The 21,130-nt window shown below is 41.8% G+C and overlaps 1 protein-coding gene across 1 annotated transcript; it reads right to left on the bottom strand.

The window, feature by feature from the left end:
- Positions 1–13,927: 13,927 nt before the first annotated feature.
- On the bottom strand, positions 13,928–17,555 carry MAP10 (microtubule associated protein 10). The gene has a single exon (XM_027831019.3). It carries the CDS (start codon positions 17,458–17,460, stop codon positions 14,788–14,790), a length of 2,673 nt encoding a protein of 890 aa, XP_027686820.2. The 5' UTR covers positions 17,461–17,555; the 3' UTR covers positions 13,928–14,787.
- Between the last annotated feature and the right edge of the window lie 3,575 nt (positions 17,556–21,130).

Here is a 21,130-nt window from a genome sequence, read left to right as displayed (position 1 = left end):
GACCAGACTCTGATCTCTGTTACACCAGTGTAAAGCTGGAGTAACTCCTCTGAAGTAAATGGAATTACTCCTGATTCACACCAGTGTGAATGAGATCGGAACTGCAATGTCATTCTTGAATCTGCAACTGTCAATTTTGGAATTTAGGGTGCATGCAGATTAAAATATCAATTCCAGGGGTTGAATGAAGGCAGAATAGGCCTACCGTTGCTGTCTACATGTGCTGACAGTACAAGATTTGTGTGCTGAATCTGGCATTGACTTCACTGCTTCAAAACTAAGAAGATCTGCAGTAACTATCATGGATCAGCTGCTGCAGAGTATATTTTTGTTAATGGAATCAGAGCTGTAACTATAGTGTGGGGAAAGATAATAAAATAGCTTTGGGTTAGGTGACTGGAATTAATTTTTGACCATTCTTTAGTATTATACTTTTTTTAAAAAAGGGGAGGCATTCATAGCCACTGGTAGCTATTATGGCTGAGACAGAACAGGAAATGTAGCACTTGTTCATCCAGTACAGGAACATATTTCATAGTTGAAAGGCTAGTGAGCCTCTCCATGCTATCCCATTAATAATCTGTCTCTCTTTCCTGAAACTTGCTGATGGCACTGAGATAATCTGGTTTTCTCCTGGGACCACTGAGAACAGCAGCTGAATCACTGTCTGATAGCAACATGAATTCCTTGGGAGGAGATTTGTACTTTGTTGCATGATTCCAAATGAATGTAAATACAACTCCCTTGTGACCTTGGGCGGTCATTTGATTAGAAAGAGATATATATCTATATATTCAAAAATCTTGCATGTGATTTAATTCAGGCCTATCGGGCTAATGGGGTAACTCACTCATCAGTTGTCTCACCCGGCTACAAACACAGTGTGACCAGAGCCGGACTTAGGGCAGGCGACCCGGGCGACTGCCAGGAGTACTGGCCTTGGACGGTGCCAGGCTTGGGGTGCTGTTTTTGTTGTTAGCAACAAAAGGAAAAATAGAATGTTTGAAGTAACATGTTTGAGGTATTCCGTATGTGGATTCATTTTTCACTCACCTCCTAGAATGTTCTGGACCTTTGTATAATCTTGTGGAACCTTCCAGACTTTGAGAACTACATTTGCCTCGAACTTCCTAGAATGTTGTCAGCCATGCCCTCATGAGTATATAAGAGGGGGGGCATTGCCAGTCAGTAAGTGAGATATAAGAACGAACTGAAGTAAAGTGAGAGCCCAGCTGCAATATTTGTCTTGTATGACAGGGATAAATCATGCATGCAAATCATGCCTCAAAGTCGTGAAATGGGCTACAAATGCAATAAAAAGGTATTCCAAAGTTTAACAAATTGAGGGGTAGGAGGGCTGAAGACGCTCCTCGCCTGGGGCACCATTTGTTCTAGGGCCAGCCCGGAGTATGACTATTCCAATTTACCTGCCATATGGGCCATTCTTTAAGAAAACAACAACTGGATAAACAATTCATTTTCAAGAACAGTGGAAAGGAGCACATTATTTACAAAGTATGTAATCCATGCGTGTGATCTAACTCATTAACTGGATGACATCCCACTCTTTGTTTAGGCAGTTTACTGGCTATGAAGTTTCATATGGGATCTGTCATTTACACTTGCTGCTGACAAAACTTAATTGAAATTTCATTCCTGTACAAGCAAATGCCAAATTAACAGTTGGTCTGTCATTGTTATCTCCACATATTTTATTTCATACATCTGTTACCAATCTGAATGCTAGACATCCTTGTAAATTTTTAAGCCAAAACCCCTATTGTTTAAATATTGTAAAAGCAATTGTTTAAGCATTTAGTTAATACCACAAAGCAGTGAAAATAGCACAGAGAATTCTGAAAAAGCGGTATTTTTTGTTTTTATCATCAGCAAATTCGACTTACTTTAGAACCACAATAAGATAATGGGATCCTAGTCATCGAATTCAGAATTCTAAGGCCACAAGGGACCAATGTGATAATCATCTCCTCTGACCTCCTGTATAGAGTAGGTCATAGAACTTCCCCACAATCATTCCTAGAGAAGATCTTTTAGAAAAACATCTCATCTTGATTTAAAAATTGTCAGTGATGGTGAGTCCATCATGACCCTTGGTAAATTGTTCCCATGGTTAATTATTCTCACCATTAAAAATTGATGCCTTATTTCTACTCTGCATTTATCTAGCTTCAACTTCCAGCCATTGGATTGTGTCATACCCTTTCCTGCTAGATTGAAGAGCCTATTCTTAAATATTTGTTACCTGTGTAGGTACTTATAGACTGTGATCAAATCACCTCTTAACCTGTGATATTAAGCCACAGCCCTGCATTTGGGGTGGTACAAAACCATGCTGTCCCAGTTGAAAGGGTTTTGCCTCTGGCCAGGAGGGATTTTATAGTTCTGTATACAGAAAGGTGGTTACCCTTCCCTTTATATTTATGACACCATTCCAGGATACTTACGGAGCAACAAGCATGGTACTATATGACAGAACTAGCTGCCTGCTGGGACAAACGAGTTGAGGTGACACATAAACATGCAGACAGCTTTTGGAAATAGAGTGAAGTAACCGAGGATCTGGTGCTTTCGGGATTCCCAGACCACGTACGGGGTCTATTTTCCCCATGATATGTGGAAGTAACTCATTTATATCAAAGGGCATTACTCTCCATATGTGCATGCAAGTGCCAAAAGTATTGCTGATGTTCTCAAACAACTGTTTGTGGGATGGGGAGAGCAGGTCATCTTACTGGCTGATTCACCACTATCTCTAAAACTGTTTAACTGGGTGGAAGTTAAACAGTTTCCCTGCTCCTTCTGGTGTTTTAAATTTGTTCTGCCTTTCTACATTTTCTGGAAGTGGGGGGCAAATGGTGTTATCTTTTGCTTCTAACTATTGGTGAGAGAATAATAGAATGACTGACTCCAAAAATGAAAGGTAACAAGGCCTATCAACAAGCAGTAGTGCTCATTACAGGGAGTGTATGAAACCTGGGCTCATATTCATTTTCTGGTTGCAAATCAAGCTGTTGGTTTTGACCTATAAATGGTTTGGGTCCAATCTACTTTACAAGCCACACCACATCACGATAGCAGTTGGGATCTGCTGAGGTGTTTGAGATATCACCTAGAGAGGGAGCCGGAGGCAGGGTATTCTCAGCAAGGAAGGTCCTCTTCTCTAGAAGGCCGCTCTCCTCCCTGTCCCTGCATAGTTGGTGTTTGTTGAACTACAGGGCATGCTGCAGGGCCTATCTGGGAGGGGTGAGGTTCCTCCTCTGCTATTGGGGGATGGAGCATACGTGTGTTGTCAACATCGTATTTATGTTTGTAGTTTTGTTTTTTTCAGAGTAGTTTATTTTAACAGTGTGCATGTGCTGAGTGAGCTTTCTCTGATCAGTTAATTTTATAATAAAGACAATCCTAGCCATAAACTTTGGCATTTACTCCAGTTGCTGAATTGTTATGCACAACTGAGTTGGTTCAGAGAAAAACAGAATTGTTGTAACCTGAACAATTGTTGAAAACTCAAAACAAAAAATTGTGCATGTCCCAACTTCCTAGTTCCACTAGGATCAGCAGTGAAAGTAACAAACACAGTGAGTGAGGCTACTCTGACATTTAAGGCATGAATGGAACTGTGAAGTATTAAAAAATCTTTTCAGAAAGATCAGATGTCTTTCCTCCTAAGCATTCCCACAATACCTTTTAATATAGTATCTAGGCACTGTACATGGATTATAAAACAAGGAGGACTTTCTAGAAGGTGAATCAGTTTTCTCCTACTCTTGGTTTATGGGCCCCTGCCTGGACAGACTTCAAACTCTATTTTGCAATCTAAAGAGACTCAAAGGGTCAGAGGAGCATCTGAACTTTACCCCAAAACTTTACCTTGAACCTTTTTGAAGTTGTCCATCACTCATGGTTATGGACATCCAAACATGAGGGCAGCAGGTTCATAAGAACATAAGAATGGCTATATAGGGTCAGACCAAACGTTCATCTAGCCCAGTATCCTGTCTTTCAACAGTGGCTAATCCCAGGTACCACAGAGGGAATGAACAGAACAGGTAATCATCAAGTGATCCATCCCCTGTCGCCCATTCCCAGCTTCTGTCAAACAGAACACCATCCCTGCCCATCCTGGCTAATACTTTTTTGAACCCTATTACAGTCTTTTCCTTCACAACCTCCTCTGGCAAAGAGTTCCACAGGTTGACTGTGCATTGTGTGAATACTTGCTTTTGGTTGTTTTAAACCTGCTGCATATTAATTTAATTTGGTGACCCCTAGTTCTTGTGTTATGAGGAGTAAATAACACTTTCTTATTTACTTTCACCATACCAATATCAGAGGGTATCACTTTATGGCTGAATATTATATATGGCAATCAGATGCTGTAGAAGAGGAAAATTAAATCTTGAGGGGAAAGGGAGGGCAGAAATTCAGAGTAATTCAGTCCTCAGAAGAATACATATGATTTTTAGTCTAAACTCCATGTTTTTACTTGATGAAGTAAACTAGTGCTTTGATGTAGTTTAAGAAATAATCAGATGGTTAGAAAAAGGAAACAGCTAAAGATGACTTCATAATTAGTGCTCATTCACAGTGACGAATCCACTGACTGGAAAATTTGCTACTCTAAAGAGAATGGACTGAACTTACTGTGACAAAGCTCTGTCCTTGCCTCCGTGGGTCCCACGTTTCCTGGCGGATTTTGTTAGCCTCAGAGGCTCACTGTGACCCTCCACGTAACCCTTCTTTCTCTAGAGACAAGGGTCACAGTCTACTGAGTCATTTTCATCATAAGCCAACAAGGGAGGTGAGGAGAAGTTATCCTTCCTTGCACAGTCTCTGTTGTCTCCCAGTCTCAGTGATTAATCAGGGGGGCAAAGGTGGGGGGGGAGCCCAGGCCCACCCTCTACTCTGGGCTCCAGCCCAGGGACCCTAATAGTATCAGCTATGGTAGCTGACCTTTTAGAAACATGACATGTACAATTCCCTGGGCTACTTCCCCCACAGCAGCCCTTACTTCCTCAAGCTCCACTTCACCCTTATCTCAGGGTCTCCTTCCTTGTGCCTGATATGGTGCATACTACTCAGCCTCTCCAACAGCACAACTTCCTTCCACAGCTCCTGACATGCACCCCCACCTGACTGACTGGGAGGCTTTTAAGTAGTTTCAGCCAGCCCCTGATTGGCTTCAGGTGTCCCAATCAACCTAGCGTTCTCCCTGCCTTCTGGAAAGTTCTTAATTGGCCCCAGGTGTCTTAACTGACCTGGAGCAGCTTCCATTTCACTTAACCTGGTACCAGGGATTTGTTTAGCCTGGAGCTAATATATCTATCTCCCACTATTTTTCCATAGCCATCTGGCCTTGCCCCGTCACATTACTAATGGTATAAGCATGTACTAATGGAGAATCTGCCTCAATATTTCCATTTTAAAAAGTAATGTTACACTTTGTTAAAAATTTATTTTAAAGAAGCCTCAGAGTTGTATCTAGAACTGGAGATAAAAATTGTGTAAAGCATACAGGAGTGTAATTAAGAATCTTAGGAACCCTGCTAAAGGAAAATAGGCTTGCAACAATCAATAGAGAGGCCCGCTATGATTGCAACTATATCTCAGAAGAGGAGACTGTGAATCAGAGGTTTTCCTCCCTCACCCAAAATGATTAGTTATGTATTTTTTCATACTTTTCCAGAACTACATGACAAAGATATTTAAAATTACTTCTAAGATGTGGTATGCCAGAGCTTCATTTCTTATACCATGCAAGATCAAGAGAATGGCCAGGCACCCATTCCAAGAAGTAATCATCTTAGTTTGCAGCAAAGGAAATTTAGTTTAGATATTAAGAAAAGCTTTCTAACTATCTAGTTAAGCAATGGAATAGGTTACTTAGAGACATGGAATTCGAGTCACTGGAGGCTTTTAAGAACAGGTTAGACAAACACCTGTCAGAGATAATCTAGGTGTACTTGGTCCTACCTCTGCGCAGGGGACTGGACTAGATGACTTCTGGAGGTCCCTTCCAGCCCTACGTTTCTGTGATTCGATATCATCGTATATACCATGCTACTTTATAGCAGAGTTTATCCACTGTTTGTGCAGTGGTGCTGAAGACAGTTTGTCCTCTGTTATGCTTGCAATTAAATTGTATTCAGCACTGGTTAACTGCAGCCAATACTGACACCCATTTCCAGCAATTAGTAATTTGCTAGTGTAGTCAACCCTCTGAGGCACACCCAGGCCATACTTCAGGCAAAAATACACACCCTAGAAGAACTGAGATGAAGGGAAAAGTAGATATGTGGCAGTCAGCATCAGACAGTGGGTTCCAGGCCTAAGGAGTTGCATGGAAATAAGTACTAAAATAAGAGTAAGAAGAGGTAGAGGTTAGTTTTATGGTTTGGGCAGAGACAAGGAGTGCAAGGTAGGCGTGAAAGTAGAGTACATAAAAATAGGAAGAGGCTAAATTGAAAGCAATAAGACAAAGCTTCAGTTTGATGTGGAAGATGAGGGGAAACCAATGAAGGAGTCTGAGTAGCGTCTGGAGATTCCTTCAGTCATGGATGTGCTAGATGAGTTTTGATGCTATATTCTAGAACAACTGGAGGAGTAGGGTGTGTGATGAGTTGGGGGTAGAGCTGTCCATAGGGAAGCCACTGAAAAGGGCATGGCAATAATCAAAGCACAGAAAGATCAAGGCATGGACAAGAGTTTTGGTGTCAGGAATAGATGAATTTTTGAGATATTGTGGAGGGAAAACTGGCCGCATTAAGTGATGGTGTGAATGTTTAAGAAGAAGATAAATCAAAGATGAGTCTGAGTTTACAAGACTGTGGGACAGGAAGATGATGGAGTTGCCCGCAATAAAGAAGAAAAAGAGGAGAGTTCTGATTATTGGGGAATATAGTCAGGATTTCCCTATCTCTGGGGGAGTTCATCCCTGACTCGTAATAGTGCTAACCTTCTAGGTCAGCAGGAAATTTTATCCTTGGCTCATAAAAAAAATACTTGTGAAGTACAATTTTTTGCCTTTGGAATGTAAAAATGTTGCTAAAAGACACTAGAGCTTCAATCCCCATTGGTTTGGGTTGTGAAAAATAAGAAGAGGGGGTGCAAACTTTAATCCACCCGTGTGCAAAAATTAGCTCCATCCTTGTGCAAAATTGTGTATCTTTAGTAAATGAAAATGTTCTTTGCTTCTGATAAAGAAAAGTATCTTTTAGATGCTGTCTCGAGATCTGAAACTAGAATATAATGAAGACTCTTTCTTTATATACTGAACTCATCTTGGAGCTGCTGCCTGATAAGTCACTTACTAGTATTAGTCTTCATTCTGCTATCCCTACTTACACGAGGGTGAAATCCTGGCTCCATTGAAGTCAATGGGAATTTTGCCATTGACCACATTTCACCCCAGCAATCCCAGTGGAAGCATTATAGTCATCAGCTGTAATATTCAAGAGCCTGAGGTTAGGTGCTTAACTTCTATTGAATTTCAATGGGATCTGGGCATTTAAATCCCTAAGGCTCCTATGAAAACCCCAACATTAGTCTCATTGAAGACAATGGGACTACTCACATAAGGGCCGTTAAATATAAGAGAGAGGGTTTGCAGGCTCAATCCATAATTTAGCCCAGAAGCTGATGATGCAACTTTACCAATGCATAAAGCAAACAGCATGAGGGTTTCCACCCAAAAGATTTGGGGTTACGAAATAATCACCTTATCGTGTCTGTAATTAGAGTAATTATGCTAAATTAACTGATACAGTTTGATATAAATTTGAAGTCCTTTCTTTCACTCTCACTTTTGTATCCTCTCTTTCTCATTAGGTAACTATAACTGAATAAATTTTTAAAATCTAATTTTGCCAAGAACAATGTTAATGTCAGATGTTTGTTAGAAATTTCCTCCACCAGGCTGTGTAATTTATAAATGAATCAATTGTGAAGGCCTTCTCTGCAAAATTGAAGATCGAAACACAATAATTAAGAGTTCACAGGCAATGACTCAGCAATGAAACTTTCATATACATCTTCCATAACTTGCTGGAGAATATTCCTAATAAATCTTCTGGGAAGCTACAAATGAGCCTGCCAAAATCAGGAGAGGGGTTCAAATCACAATCAATATGTTGTAAGGGAGTAGGGCATAGGCAGTATGGCCTAATGGTTATTGCTGGGCCGGTATTGCAAAGTCAAGGGGTGGTCAGAAAGCAGTGGTCTGTGAGCAGGGATCAGAGTACTTGCAAGAGCCAAAATCAGTAGGCAAGCGTCAGAACAGATTCTCCAATCGAAGATCAGGGAGTGAGGCAAAATGAAGCAATGTCTGGAGCCACAGCAAGTCAGTTGGAAGTTTGCATGATTGCCCAGATAACTTCCTGGGGCACCCTCCAGAGTTTAGTAGTAATGTGGGCCAATCAAAGGCCTGCAGTCTGCTGTCACTCTGGCCCTTTGGGCCATACTTCCTGCGGTGCCTAATCTCTACACTGCTCCTTGGCTAGACTGGACAGTCCCTACGTAAAAAAATAAATGGACACAAATCAGACACCAGGAATGGTAACATACAAAAGACAGTGGGAGAACACTTCAATCTTCCTGGACATTCTATAACAGATTTGAAAGTAGCTATACTTGAACAAAAAACCTTCAGAAACAGACTTCGAAGAGAAACAGCAGAACTAAAATTCATTTTCAAATTTAACACCATTAATTTGGGCTTGAATAAGGACTGGGAGTGGCTGGCTCATTACAGAAGCAGCTTTGCCTCTCCTGGAATTGACACCTCCTCATCTATTGTTGGGAGTGGACTACATCCACCCTGATCGAACTGGCCCTGTCAACACTGGTTCTCCACTTGTGAGGTAACTCCCTTCTCTTCATGTGTCAGTATATTTATGTCTGCAGCTGTAATTTTCACTCCATGCATCTGAAGAAGTGGGATTTTTACCCACGAAAGCTTATGCTCAAATAAATCTGTTAGTCTTTAAGGTGCCACCGGACTCCTTGTGGCATCCTACCTAGGGAAATGCCAGCTATGAAGACGTAACTTGTATGGGTGTTAAAATTTCACAGGAAAATGTGTACAGGAAATATAAAACCAGTCAAGTATGTGAACGGGGGTTTGGGAAATCTCAGGAACAAAGCTGAAATCACAGAAAGGGTGTGTAAGGAAAAGGGAATTAAATAAAAATGCCTGCAGCTGGGAGGCAGCTACCACTAGCAATAGCAGATGTGATTGGCTTCATTTTAACAAGCCTCTAGAGGTAATAGCAATCCACCCCTTCATAGTGATGAGCTTCAGTCATCTAACATAAGGTTATTCTGGAAGCTGCAATTTTTAAAAAGGATTGGAAGCAGGACCATTTGGTGAAGGGGAGTGGGGAAGGGAGAGAAAACATTTAGACCATGTGTCCCAGGAACACAGATCACTGCTCAGCCATCATCTTTAGGGGTTTGTCCCTCAGATGGGAATACGCAGCATTACTCTTTTCAGAAGCCAATGAAAGTGCTGTAATGCAAAATTTAACAAAACCATATGAGATTATGAACATAAATTGTACGTCTAGAGACTCAAACCTGGAATCTTTGAGCAAGTAATAAAGTAGCTGCCAGTGACAAATGCTGAGAAAATGGAAAAGAAAATGAAGTCCCATGGAATTAGAAATAGCAAGTGGCAATTTATATATAAGAAAAAAACATTAAAACTAACAAAGATAAGTAGAACAAATACAAAATCAGTTGTCATAAAAATACTAGGCCCTGGGCCAATATAAACTACAAAAAGTGAAAACTTCAATGCAATAATTTCAATGGTAAATCTAATTGCATAATTGCTGGAATTGGACATAAATGATTCGTATATTGAGTACTGCTTCAGGATATCTAGGGAAACAACTTTGTAAACTATGCCTAACTTGGAGCATATAAATCCCTCCAATGAGAACTGTGGGCACAGGAGCCAGTGAGAGTAAAGAAATGCTCAGGGACATGTTAGATTTGAACAAACATGTAATGAAGGACATCACTGTGTTCATGTTACTGCCTCCAGACATGTTTAGTATCATAGGAGCAGCAGAGGAGTCAGCTATTGGGAGTGAGTCAGGGAGACAGTGGGACAGTAGGAGAACAGGATAAGAATCAGTGGTCAATGATTTGTCAATATTTGATGTATTGGTCTTTTCCCCACAGTTTTATAATATGGTATACATATTTACCTGAATAAACAAGGATGAAATATTTGTAAAACTTTACATGCTTTGCCATAACAAATTATTGTACTAGTCATAACTGTTGCAGGACATTAGCATGTTTGGTTGGGGATTTTTTTTAAACAGTATGTTTATCTTTTTTTTTTTTAATGGGTTAGCTAAAGTTTTGGGTGAAGGTTAAGGTTTAATTTTTTATAACTGGTTCAATCATCTCTAGCTTAGGTAACTGAAAACTGTTGCTCATAAACACCCACATGGCCAATCTTATCTAGGGTCCAGATCTGCAAACGCTCATGTGTGTATTTAACTTTACTACTACGAGCAGCCCCACTGATTTTCGATGGGACTACTTGCAGTAGTAAAGTTAAACACAAACATGTTTGTAGAATTAGGGCCTTAAAGCAGCATATTTGCAAGTCACAAGGAAAGCACCAGCTGAACAGTTTAGTAACCTTTAGTTATTTTTTACTTTTTCATTCATTTATTTTCAAGCATTAGGAGTTTCATTTTGATATTTGAAGGATGCAAGAGTTTGGCAGCATATGGCATGCTAAATATATTATTTATGCATTCTAAGTAACCAGAAGGTAGTTGATTCATGGCTCAGTGGAGGAGTGATTACAAGATAAATTTTTAGAGTTCATGGGGCTAATTAGATATTAAGAAATTACATTATATTTTATCAATTGATTTTAAAACTTGGAAGGATACTGCAGGCTAGATCAGTAGTTCTTGACATAAGCAGTGCTTCTATATTACACTTTAAATTTTAATCTAGTTGTTGTTCTGACCTCTAACACTTAAAAGGCACTTAACTTTGTAATAAGGACAGCATGTTCAGGGGAATTATACAACCCTAATGTTAATCTCAGTCCATTTTGGGATGATAGTGATTGAAAGTTGTTACAATTTGGCAGCTGTTTGGCCAATGTGACATTAGTCCCAATGGACAAGAGTCTATATCTGAGTGGGCGGGCATAAAATTGCAACCATTATGGTGATCTTGATAGAGAACAAGGATAGAATGGATACGAGAAATGAACTGTTTTCTCACTCACACAGCTGGGTGTGAGAGTGGATATGCATTTGTGCAAGAGCACTGGGAAATTCGGTATCTGGTTTGTGGATCAGTCTTCAGGGGTGTTGACCAGAGACTTTCATGTGCACTAAATTCACTTCAGGTTAGATTAGGCCTTTCAAGGCATGAAGATAGTACAGAACCACCCCAGAGAATGCCTGCTTGTGAGTGAGATGGCTACTGCTCTTTCTCCTGCTATCCTCACTCAGAAAGCCGGCTGTGCTGGCCAGCACAGAAGTGGGAAATGGAGCTGTGGCTCTGCCTACTCTGTCACCTTTTGTGGTAGCAGCACTCCTTGCGCTCCTGAGTTCCAACGCTGTAATCTAGCCAGCCTTTATGCAGGCAGCACAAGGGTAGCGGGAGGCGCCTGATTCTTCCTCCCTCACATCCTATCCTGTAGTTTTGCATAAGGGCCAGCCAGGATCTTGCCCTTAATTTTTAAAACATCTTTTACTGAAGAAAATTTGTTCAGTTCAGCTAGAGATCTCTTATTATAGCTTCTGATATTAGCTATTTGGTCATGAGAACACTTAATCCAAGTTGTACATATAACAGAAAAGCTGACTAACTAGTAAGCCACAGGTAAATCTGTAAGTGTAGGGGTATGGCTACACTACAGAGCTTACTGCGGTGCATCTGCAACGCTTCCAGTGCAGATGCTCTAAGCTGATGGGAGAGAGCTCTTCCACTGATGTAACACTGTCACATCAGTGCTTAGGTTGCTGTAATTTATGTTGCTCAGGGGGCTGGCTTATTCAAACCCCTGAACATCATAACTTACACCAATTTAAGCTGTAGTGTGTACATAGCCTAAAGTTCATGCAAAAAGGCACCTCTCCCTGATACTCTCCTGTAACTACTAGCCCCGATTTGTTCTGCTGGACAGAAATGCAGAAAATCATCCCATCACTAAAACACACTTCCTACATATTTGTGTTGGTTTATAAATCTTCAGTAATAGACTAATGAAACAAATTCTTCCCTCTCGCTCTCTTAATGGAGAAATATTTGAAGATTAGACAAGGTTTTGAATTGATTCTCACAACAGTATTGCTAATATCCAATCAGTTTATCTTGCTCAAACTACTAACATACTGTCATTCTGAAGGGTAAAAATTAGGCTGAATCTGTTTAGACTTCTCTCTCTGCAATAACACAAGACTAATTTTTCCTAGCTGGAATTTATGTGAAGGGTGTGTGTATAAAATGTCTCCTTAAATCTGATATTCAGTATTCACGTTGGTATATATGTCTCCTCCTCAGTAATAGTCCATTTATATGCATTTTTCTATCCACTAGTCTTTCATGATATACTTAGTCTCCCTACTGCTTATTTGTGATTGATCCATAAGTGTTATAGAAATTAGCTGAGATGAATGAGAAATTCCATTATAAACATACTTTGCCCCTACCACAATGTTTACAGATGGAAACTACAGAGAAAATCTCTTGGTTTTGAGTTTCAACCTTCCTTTAGATGCTACTTTATAAAACTTTAAATGTATTATCAGTGTCTAAAAGAGTCTGAGATTTGAAAATCACTATTTGTTTTAAGAAATATTGAATAAATGTTACTGAAAACCGATACATCCATATACTAAAAATAGTGTGGCCAAGGACTCCAGCCATGTACTTCAATGGCTGTTTTGTCCATAAGGATGATACACAATTTTGTCTAACAGTAAAACAACTGAGTTAATGCTATCTTCAAATACCATTCGTGTTTGATACACACTGGTAGAGCAACACCAAAGACAGCAGGAAACCAGCCTCCCTTCATTTCTGGAATTGAGCTGATGAAGTAGAACAATTTTAAAAAGTTATCCCCAGCCACATCTGACTGAAGATTAAAACTGGGTGAATAACTGGTTTTCCAGTTTGGAGGCAGTTCGGAGGGTGGGGGTGGGGGAATGGTTCAGGTTTAACCAAATCTGAAACTGTTTGGAATGTGAGTCTCTCACAACCTAGGTGATTGCCCGAACCACTGGACTAAAAATGGAGGGATGAGGGTAGTGACCGCACTACCACTACCTCATCCTCCTCTTCTGGCAATTTTGACTATTCATGTCTAACTGGCACATAGTTTCTGGTCAACCAAAACTGCATTTTTCATCAAATAACGATGTCTAAAAATTTTACACAGCTCTACTGTAGTTTACTTTGGGTACAGGAACCATGTTTTCTTGTTTTTAAATTACAACACGTCAGTTTCATTCTCAATAATGGGAATTCAATACTCTCATTACAGCATATTAATAATAAAGTGATTTAGGTAGAATAGGGAGATATTGGCCTACAGGCAAAAGCAAAAAAAAAAAAAGGGCAGTAATTGGAAGAATACATCGGACACTTAGAGAATGGATTTGGACAGATGCTTAAAAACAGAATTAAGTCAAAAGGCAGAAAAAGGGCATAACCATTCAATAGCTGGAAGTGGAAATCAAGAAAAACAAAAACTGGAAATGAAATATAAATGTAACAGGGGGTAACTAATCACTGGAGATTACTGAGGGATGTAAATTCTCCATCACTTGGCATCTTTAAATCAAGATTTAATGTCTTTCTAAAATATATCTTAGTTCAGTGTTTAGCAACCAACAAATCATAAAAGGCAATCAGGAGTGTTGTGAGGACTCTGAATTTATTACAGTCTAAAGCAATGAAAATTTCTCTTCCACTCCCCACCCAAACTTATCTTTCAAGGTCAAATATAGTGAACCTATATTTGTGTATTTTCAGTAAACCTCCTGAAATACACACAAATTGGCTTATCAACATTTTTTGTTTACTCCTTTATAATAGATGTAAGGGGTCATGAAAATTTATAAGGGGTCCCCCAACTTGAAAAGGTGAGAATACTTTAACCACAAGTTAATGGGATCAGGGTTACAAACACTGGGTGAAATGCTATGGCCTGTGTTAGTCATTATGATAGTCTAGTCTGACTTTCATATCGACACTATCATAATGATTCCTTCTGGCTTTACAATCTATACTGCTATTGCCTATGACAGGCTGTGTGCACTAAGTAGCAGTTGTACTGCATTTATTTCCTGGAAGTGTAAAGGTTACTTTTGTGAAAAAGGTGACTGTTTAAAATATCAGTTTATAAAAATGGTTAGACATAATTTGTACTCATAACTTAACTGCATGGTTGTTTCTTTAGCACTAACATTTTCTTCTGACAAGTCTTTGGATATTCTAGGAAGGCTTACTGCTTCCATTTTCATTTCTACAATTGAAAAGATGAGGTATTTTAACACTTTTTTGCTTGTCTTTTTCCTTTAAAGCTAGGCTTAGACTATTGAAGTTATATTATATACACCAAAGTTACAATCTTTGTTTTTATAAAAACAAAAACAGCAATTTATTAAATTCATAAAGCCAAACATATTTGTTATATATATCCAACTACAAATATCTTAATATTGTTTATAAAAATAAAAAAGTAAACATTCTGTTTTGACCAAGAGTGTATATTGATTACATGGTGTATCCAGGCAGCTTGTTTACTACTAGTTCACTGATGTGCTTATATTGATTAGGAATACTCAGTGTCCCAAAATCGTCATCCTCTTCCTTGTCTGATGTATTGTTTTCCACACCACTAAGTTCAAGATCAGACATGTTGGATGGCAAGTAGGAGCTAACTTGAGATGTCCTCAGTGACTGGCTCTTTTCCAAAGAGGTTTGGCCCTTTACTACTCTATTTATATCAGAATTAGTTTGCTTAGTCTTCACTTCAGGGGCCTGGAAAATATTTTGGTCAATTTTGCTATCTTCTTCCTTGATATGTGAAGCTAACTCCTGCTTATCTAATGAACCTGCAGGAGGAGAGGAGTCACTAATGGATACACTGACACCCACACCTGTATTCTGTTTTTTTGCTTTTAAGTCATAGGTTCTTTTAAGAGAATGGACTGGAGAGGCACTTGAAGGAACTGGTAGAGGAGCTGAAATACTTTCAGTTCTCAGACTTTTTTCAGAAAGCCTGGACTTCTTGGATTCTGATTCCACGTCTGAGCAAGCTTGCTTTGGGCTTACCAGTGCACACTCTGGGCTGCTATCAAGAGTTTCTGAGCTTCTGCCCGTATCGTCAGCACTGGTGAAATCTTCCGAATAGCCTGTGTTCTCAGGGCTGCCAACAAAGTCATCTGAATACTTGAATTCAGGGTTACTTTCAAAACTGTTGTTTTGGCCTGGTTGATAATCACCTAATGGGGAAGCATTATAGTCATCTGTGTCTTTGTCATGAATCAAGTGTACTGCTTCCTCATCTACTTTATTTCTCTTTGCACCAGTATCCTGTGTGAAAGTTCTTGGGAGGTGGACTTTCACACCCTTTACTTTGTAAGGGGTTTTAACTGTAGTTACTTCCAGTGAAGAGTTTGTATTCACTTCATATGGATTCTCTTCCTTAGCATTTTCCTCATGATTGTTCGGTCTATTGAGAGCAGCATGTTTTTGTAGGTCAGAAATGTCTTCCATTATAGTGGTGGAGGGATCTTTTTCAATACTACTTTGTATTAAAGTCTCAATATTTTCATCAACCTGAATATTTTGTTCTAAAATTCCTCCCTCAGCAGGATGCCTGTAAGACATCAGATGCTGTTCAGCAGTGTTTCTGAATAGTTTTCCTCTGGACAAAGGTCCTTTGCTTTGCTTTTCTCTCAGCATCTCTACTTGCCTTTTTCTATATTGTTCTCTCCTTTCATGAAGTACTAACATATCTGGATTGGTCTGCTGTAATCGTAACCTCAGTGTATTTGTGAGTCCATAAAACAGTTTCTTCCTTGGGGGTGTGTTTTCTTTGGTTCCACTCTTCTTTTCAAAACAGTTGTTTCTTGATGCTACAGCTTTCTTGGTTCCTTTCCCTGCTCCAGTCTCTCGTAAGGAAGAACCCCCCAATTTAGAAAACTGTTGCTGACTTCTTTTGAACCTTTCTCTGGGGTTAAGAAGTGTTTCCTTATCTTTCCCAGCTGGCCATCTGCTTTTAGTAAGAGGTTTTGAGGTCTTGATGTCAGCTTCTTCTACTTCTCGGTATAGCCAGGCCAGCTGGGGGTGAACAGTAGAAGGTCCCAAGTGCAGGGGCTGATTACTCAGCAGGGATAGTTCTACCAGCAAAGCGTTGACCAGAGGCAGCTCTCTTAGAGCATCTCTGAGCTGCTGGGCGCTACCCAGCGACTGGGCCAGGGAACCAGAAGCCCGACCTCTGTCTGGACAAGCTTCCTGTAACGGTGCTGGTGTTGCACTTGGGCTCTGCTCCTGTGGTGCCTGAGGCTGGGCAACTGCCACCCGCCCAGGGGCCCGGGCGGGTGGGGGCTCTGTGGGCAGGTGGCTGTAGTACAAGGGGGGAGGGCAGAAGATGTTTGCTTCAATCTCCAGCTCCCACACCTCCTCCGCACATGGCAGATGGGTCTGGCCAGTGGGGGAAGAGGCTTGGCCGCTGTGCTCAGGCTTCAGCTCCCCAGGCACCTCCCTGCCCTGCGGCTCCGTCTGGATGCCGATAGACGTAGAGCGCCTACTATGCCCAGACGCCTGCTCCCCCGGGGCCCCCTGCGGCCTGGGCCCGCTCTTGCGCTGGGTATCCGGGGGGCAGGTGGACCTGGGCAGGGGCGCTCCCCCGGCCACCCCCTGCCCCAGGCCCGCAGGCAGGTGTCCCAGCAAGGCCGGCCCCAGGCTGCTGAGGCGGTAGCCCAGGGCCAGCTCCCCAACCCGCTCCCCCATGAGGTCCCGCAGGGGGTAACGGCCCCTGCGGCCCCGCGAGCCGGGCGTCGCCCCGCCCTGCGGCGGCCGCAGCAGCTCCTCGGCGGCCGGGGCCAGGGAGACGCAGCAGCTGCCGAGCAGCCGGGCCGGGCCGGGCCCCGGGGGCAGCGCCAGCAGCAGCGCGTAGAGCGGGGCGCGGCGGAGCAGGCCCCGCAGGGGGCCCGGGCCCAGGCGGAAGAGGCAGGACTTGCCCCGGCCGAAGGGGACGAGCCCCCCCGGCGGGCAGCCCGGCTCGGGCGGGTGCACCAGCAAGGTGGGGAAGTCCAGCAGCCGCAGCGCCACGGCCGGGCGCAGGGGGCCGCGCGCGGGCAGCAGCTGCGGCTCCACCCGCACCCACTCCACCAGCAGCTCCAGCGAGAAGAGACCCTCGCGCGCGCCACCCTCCTCCATCGCCCAGCGCGAGGGTCTCCGCGCCGCCGCAGCCAGGTCAGGATCTCGCGAGAGCGAGAGGGGGGGGGTTCGGTGGGATGGGTTTGGTGAAGTCTCGAGGGGATAAATTAAGTTCTCGCGAGAGGAGCGTGGCGGCTCCCGGATAGCTTATGGGAGCGGCGCACGAAGTTATCACGACAAAAACTGTCAGCAACCGGAAGACCTCGCAAAGCCCCTTGGGAGTTGTAGTCTCTGCCCTAGTGCTGGAGCGGGGGAAACCTCCTAGTGGTGACGCTGCAGCACACACCTGCCCGTCACCTGCGTCTGTTCGCCTGGGTGCTGCTGACTCCGGCACTAGGGCTGCAGGGAAGGGCAAGCAACACAGGGGCGGGACTGGGGCTTGTGGGGCCCAGGCCCCAGACCCCCAGGGGGTAGCACCCAGCCCTGGAGTAACGTGCCCATCCGCTGTCACGGCACGTGCCCCAGGGGCTCCCCTCATCCCTGCCTCCCTGTGTGCTGCCTGGGCCTAAGAGTGCGGGAGGAACCTGAGCCAGTGACTTGGGGGGATGCCTCATTCAGATACGGGATTCATACAACTGTGTGCAGCGTTCCTGAGGAATAAAAGTTATTGTATCAGCTGTAAATGCCATCTATTCATTTTTAATACATTCCTCCCTGTAGTATCAGAGCACCATGCACACCCATTGAAAGATACCAGACCTAATTCTCTTCTCATGCTCATATAAATTAGGAGGAGCAACTGTAAATTACTTGAGCTGTACCAGAGTAAAAACTGATGTGAGATAAGAATCACGCTTAGCATATTCTAGCCAGAGCATTATGTGCCTTTGAACCTTTCTTATCTCCCTCTTCCATTTTAAACCAGTCTCATTGCCACTGATAGAAAAAAATGCTATCAGTGAGGTGCTTACTTTCTGAAGACTATTTTGTTCAATTAAAATCACTGTAAAAATAATATGACTTAGATTGATGGCATTAAATTAAAGATACAGAATACTCTTAGCATTTGCCAGCAGGGAGCTAGCTAACGGAAAAGAAAACTAATTCCTCCCTTCCTTTGTTCTGTTCTATTCCTTCCTTTCTCTCTCCTTCCTTTGCCAACAATCACAATCACCCACCTTAAAAAAGAAAAGAAAAGAGGAAAATGTGAGGCAGGATACTGACCTTCCATTTAGCCAGCACTGCAGGCTAGAATCCAACTCTTAATTTTCAGCCAAATACACTTTGTCTTCATTAGCTACTTTGCCTGAGTAAAGAGTTACGGATGTGACCCTTTATTTGTGACCGGGATTGAATGGGAAACACTTAGTGGGCAACAAGAAATCAGTAGTTCAACTCTGCTAGTATTCTGTTAATGCCATTGAACAGGCATTATCTTTGAGACAAAACAAAATGGCAAACTGTCCATCTCTTTAAATGAGTTGGAGGAAGTAAAAATACTTAGCAATTTACAAACAATCCTCAGAATACCCCAAGGAGATACATGGGTAGGGATCTGCATTTTACAGATGGGCAAACTGACACTGAGGTTGTACTCCTAAATTTCAAGGTTAGTGGAGATTTCTGAAAATACCCAACCTGAGAATATAGGGCCAAATTAATCCTTGATGTCACTCCATTGAAGTTAGTAGTTAAACCATGGATGAATTTGACCTCTGTCGCCTGATTTTCAGATACTGAGCACCCACAGCTCCCACTGATCTCACTGAGAGTTGCAGGTGTCCAACACCTCTGAAAATCAGTCCCAACGTGCCTCATGATGGAACCCAAATATGGAAGCACAGAAAATTAGTGGATACTTCTGAAAATCTGACTTGGCCAAGGTCAGACTGTGAAGTAGTAGTAAAACAAGGATTAGAGCAGCGAGGGGTTTTTTAATGGCTCCCAGTCCCACAATCAGTTGACATGAACATGCTGCCTCTCCTGAAATCCCTATAAAAAAGATTCCTGTTGTAGTTACAATTTGGAAAAAAAAATGATAAACTTCTGTCCCACACATCATGATTTCTAATGAGAGCAATATTACAGGAACATTTATGGTACTGTTTGTTTCAGGTACTAAGACAGAAGCATTCTGCAAAGAGCTATTTAAAAAAAAATCATACAGCCGGGAGGCTGGATTCTGGAATCCAGCAGTAGCTGTAAATGAAACTATATGGGTAATAGGCAGTGTTCAACATTTGTTTCCCATTCAGGTGGATTCAAATAGTTCACGTAAGATATGGCCAAATCAATCAAACTACGTAAGAAACAAAACCACACTTTTTTTTCAGTCTGAATTATTTTTTCCCCCTCTGAAATTAGCACTTTCATTCCTCGGTTTCTTTCTTGGGAATCTCAGATTGCTAGATTTGACCTCAAATAGATGAATTTTGGGAGAGTAGTGAAAAAAATCCAGACTTGATAGATACACTTACGTTGAGTGTTTGGATGTGGGTTCTTTCAAATCCTGAAGAAAGACAGTTGTGGATTCCAGTTAAGAACTGCGCCTTTAGCAATGCCAGATCCATGTTCTGGAAGGAGAAAGGCAACCAAATAATATGTCATGTTAGAGCGGTAATTCTAGCTTCAGCCTGCAGTGCCTAAGTGGACGATCAGTGTCTTGTCCCATCCATTTTTGCCCCTTGTCATTCATTAAGCAGCTTCATATCTTCTGACTGGAGTAGTCTATCAGTTCTCCCTTTTTGTTTCTGGTCCTCAGTTCTTAGTGGGTCTTCAATTCTTTCTGAGAAGCTGGGAAGTTGGGGAAATTATCGATGGAATCCTTCACTTAACTTTTGTTTCAGTGTGAGTTATTAACCCTCCTTTCCCAGGAATCACAGCATAGAGAACTGGCTCTATAAACTCAGCAGCTTTTGATTTAAATAATTCTTTAAAGGATACAAGAAAAATGTTAAAGGTCCCCTTCAGAGAGAGCAATGTTTTTAAGTCTTTAGATTTATTGACCACCCTGCAAGTGATTGATTCTTTGGTCAGATACCACTTTATGAATGAAGAGGTCTAACATTTGGAAAGAGATCCTGGAAAAAATTAAATTACACAGTCCTACAAATAGAAGATGCTTATTTTGGTGACCAAGGCAATTACAAAATGTTCTGAATATGAGAGACTGTGGCAATTTATTCATTTTTCAACAATCTCTTGTTTTATTAAATATAAAATAATCTTCCCAGTCCTGGGCCTACATGATGGCATTTGGAATTTGTACAAATATTTAGCTTGACAGTATTCTTATTCAGAACGAGGTCAGTCAATCTGTTGGAATATACAATTGAAACAATAAGAACAATTCTGAAATACTGTATCTTACAATAAGTTCAAAGAAGTCTTATTTGGTCCTTTCTCAGCCACTGTGTTGAAACATCCACTTATCAAGTTAGTGAAGTACAAAAAGAAATTCGGAAATTCATGTGGCAGCCTTCAATAACCCCCTCTCAGTTCCTATCAGCATTCATCTTCTTCAGTTCAAGAGAATAAAGAGCTGTAAATTACAAGGGTAAAGCAGCGGGTCAGAGCAATAATCCTCAGATTTTCCTCTTGGAGAGTTCAGGAAGGGTTTACAACAGAAGCTAATTCAGGTGGGAGTGTGAAATAACTTTAAAAATTACTCTGCGTGTTTGTATGCATGGGCGGTGGGTATCTCAGGCCAAGGGAGGCTAAGCCTCCCCAA

The sequence above is a fragment of the Chelonia mydas genome, chromosome 3 (assembly GCF_015237465.2).
Source record: "Chelonia mydas isolate rCheMyd1 chromosome 3, rCheMyd1.pri.v2, whole genome shotgun sequence".
In the NCBI taxonomy this organism is placed as follows: Eukaryota; Metazoa; Chordata; order Testudines; family Cheloniidae; genus Chelonia; species Chelonia mydas.
The sequence above is the reverse complement of the archived record's forward strand: the minus strand, read 5'-3'. Positions and strand labels throughout refer to the sequence as shown.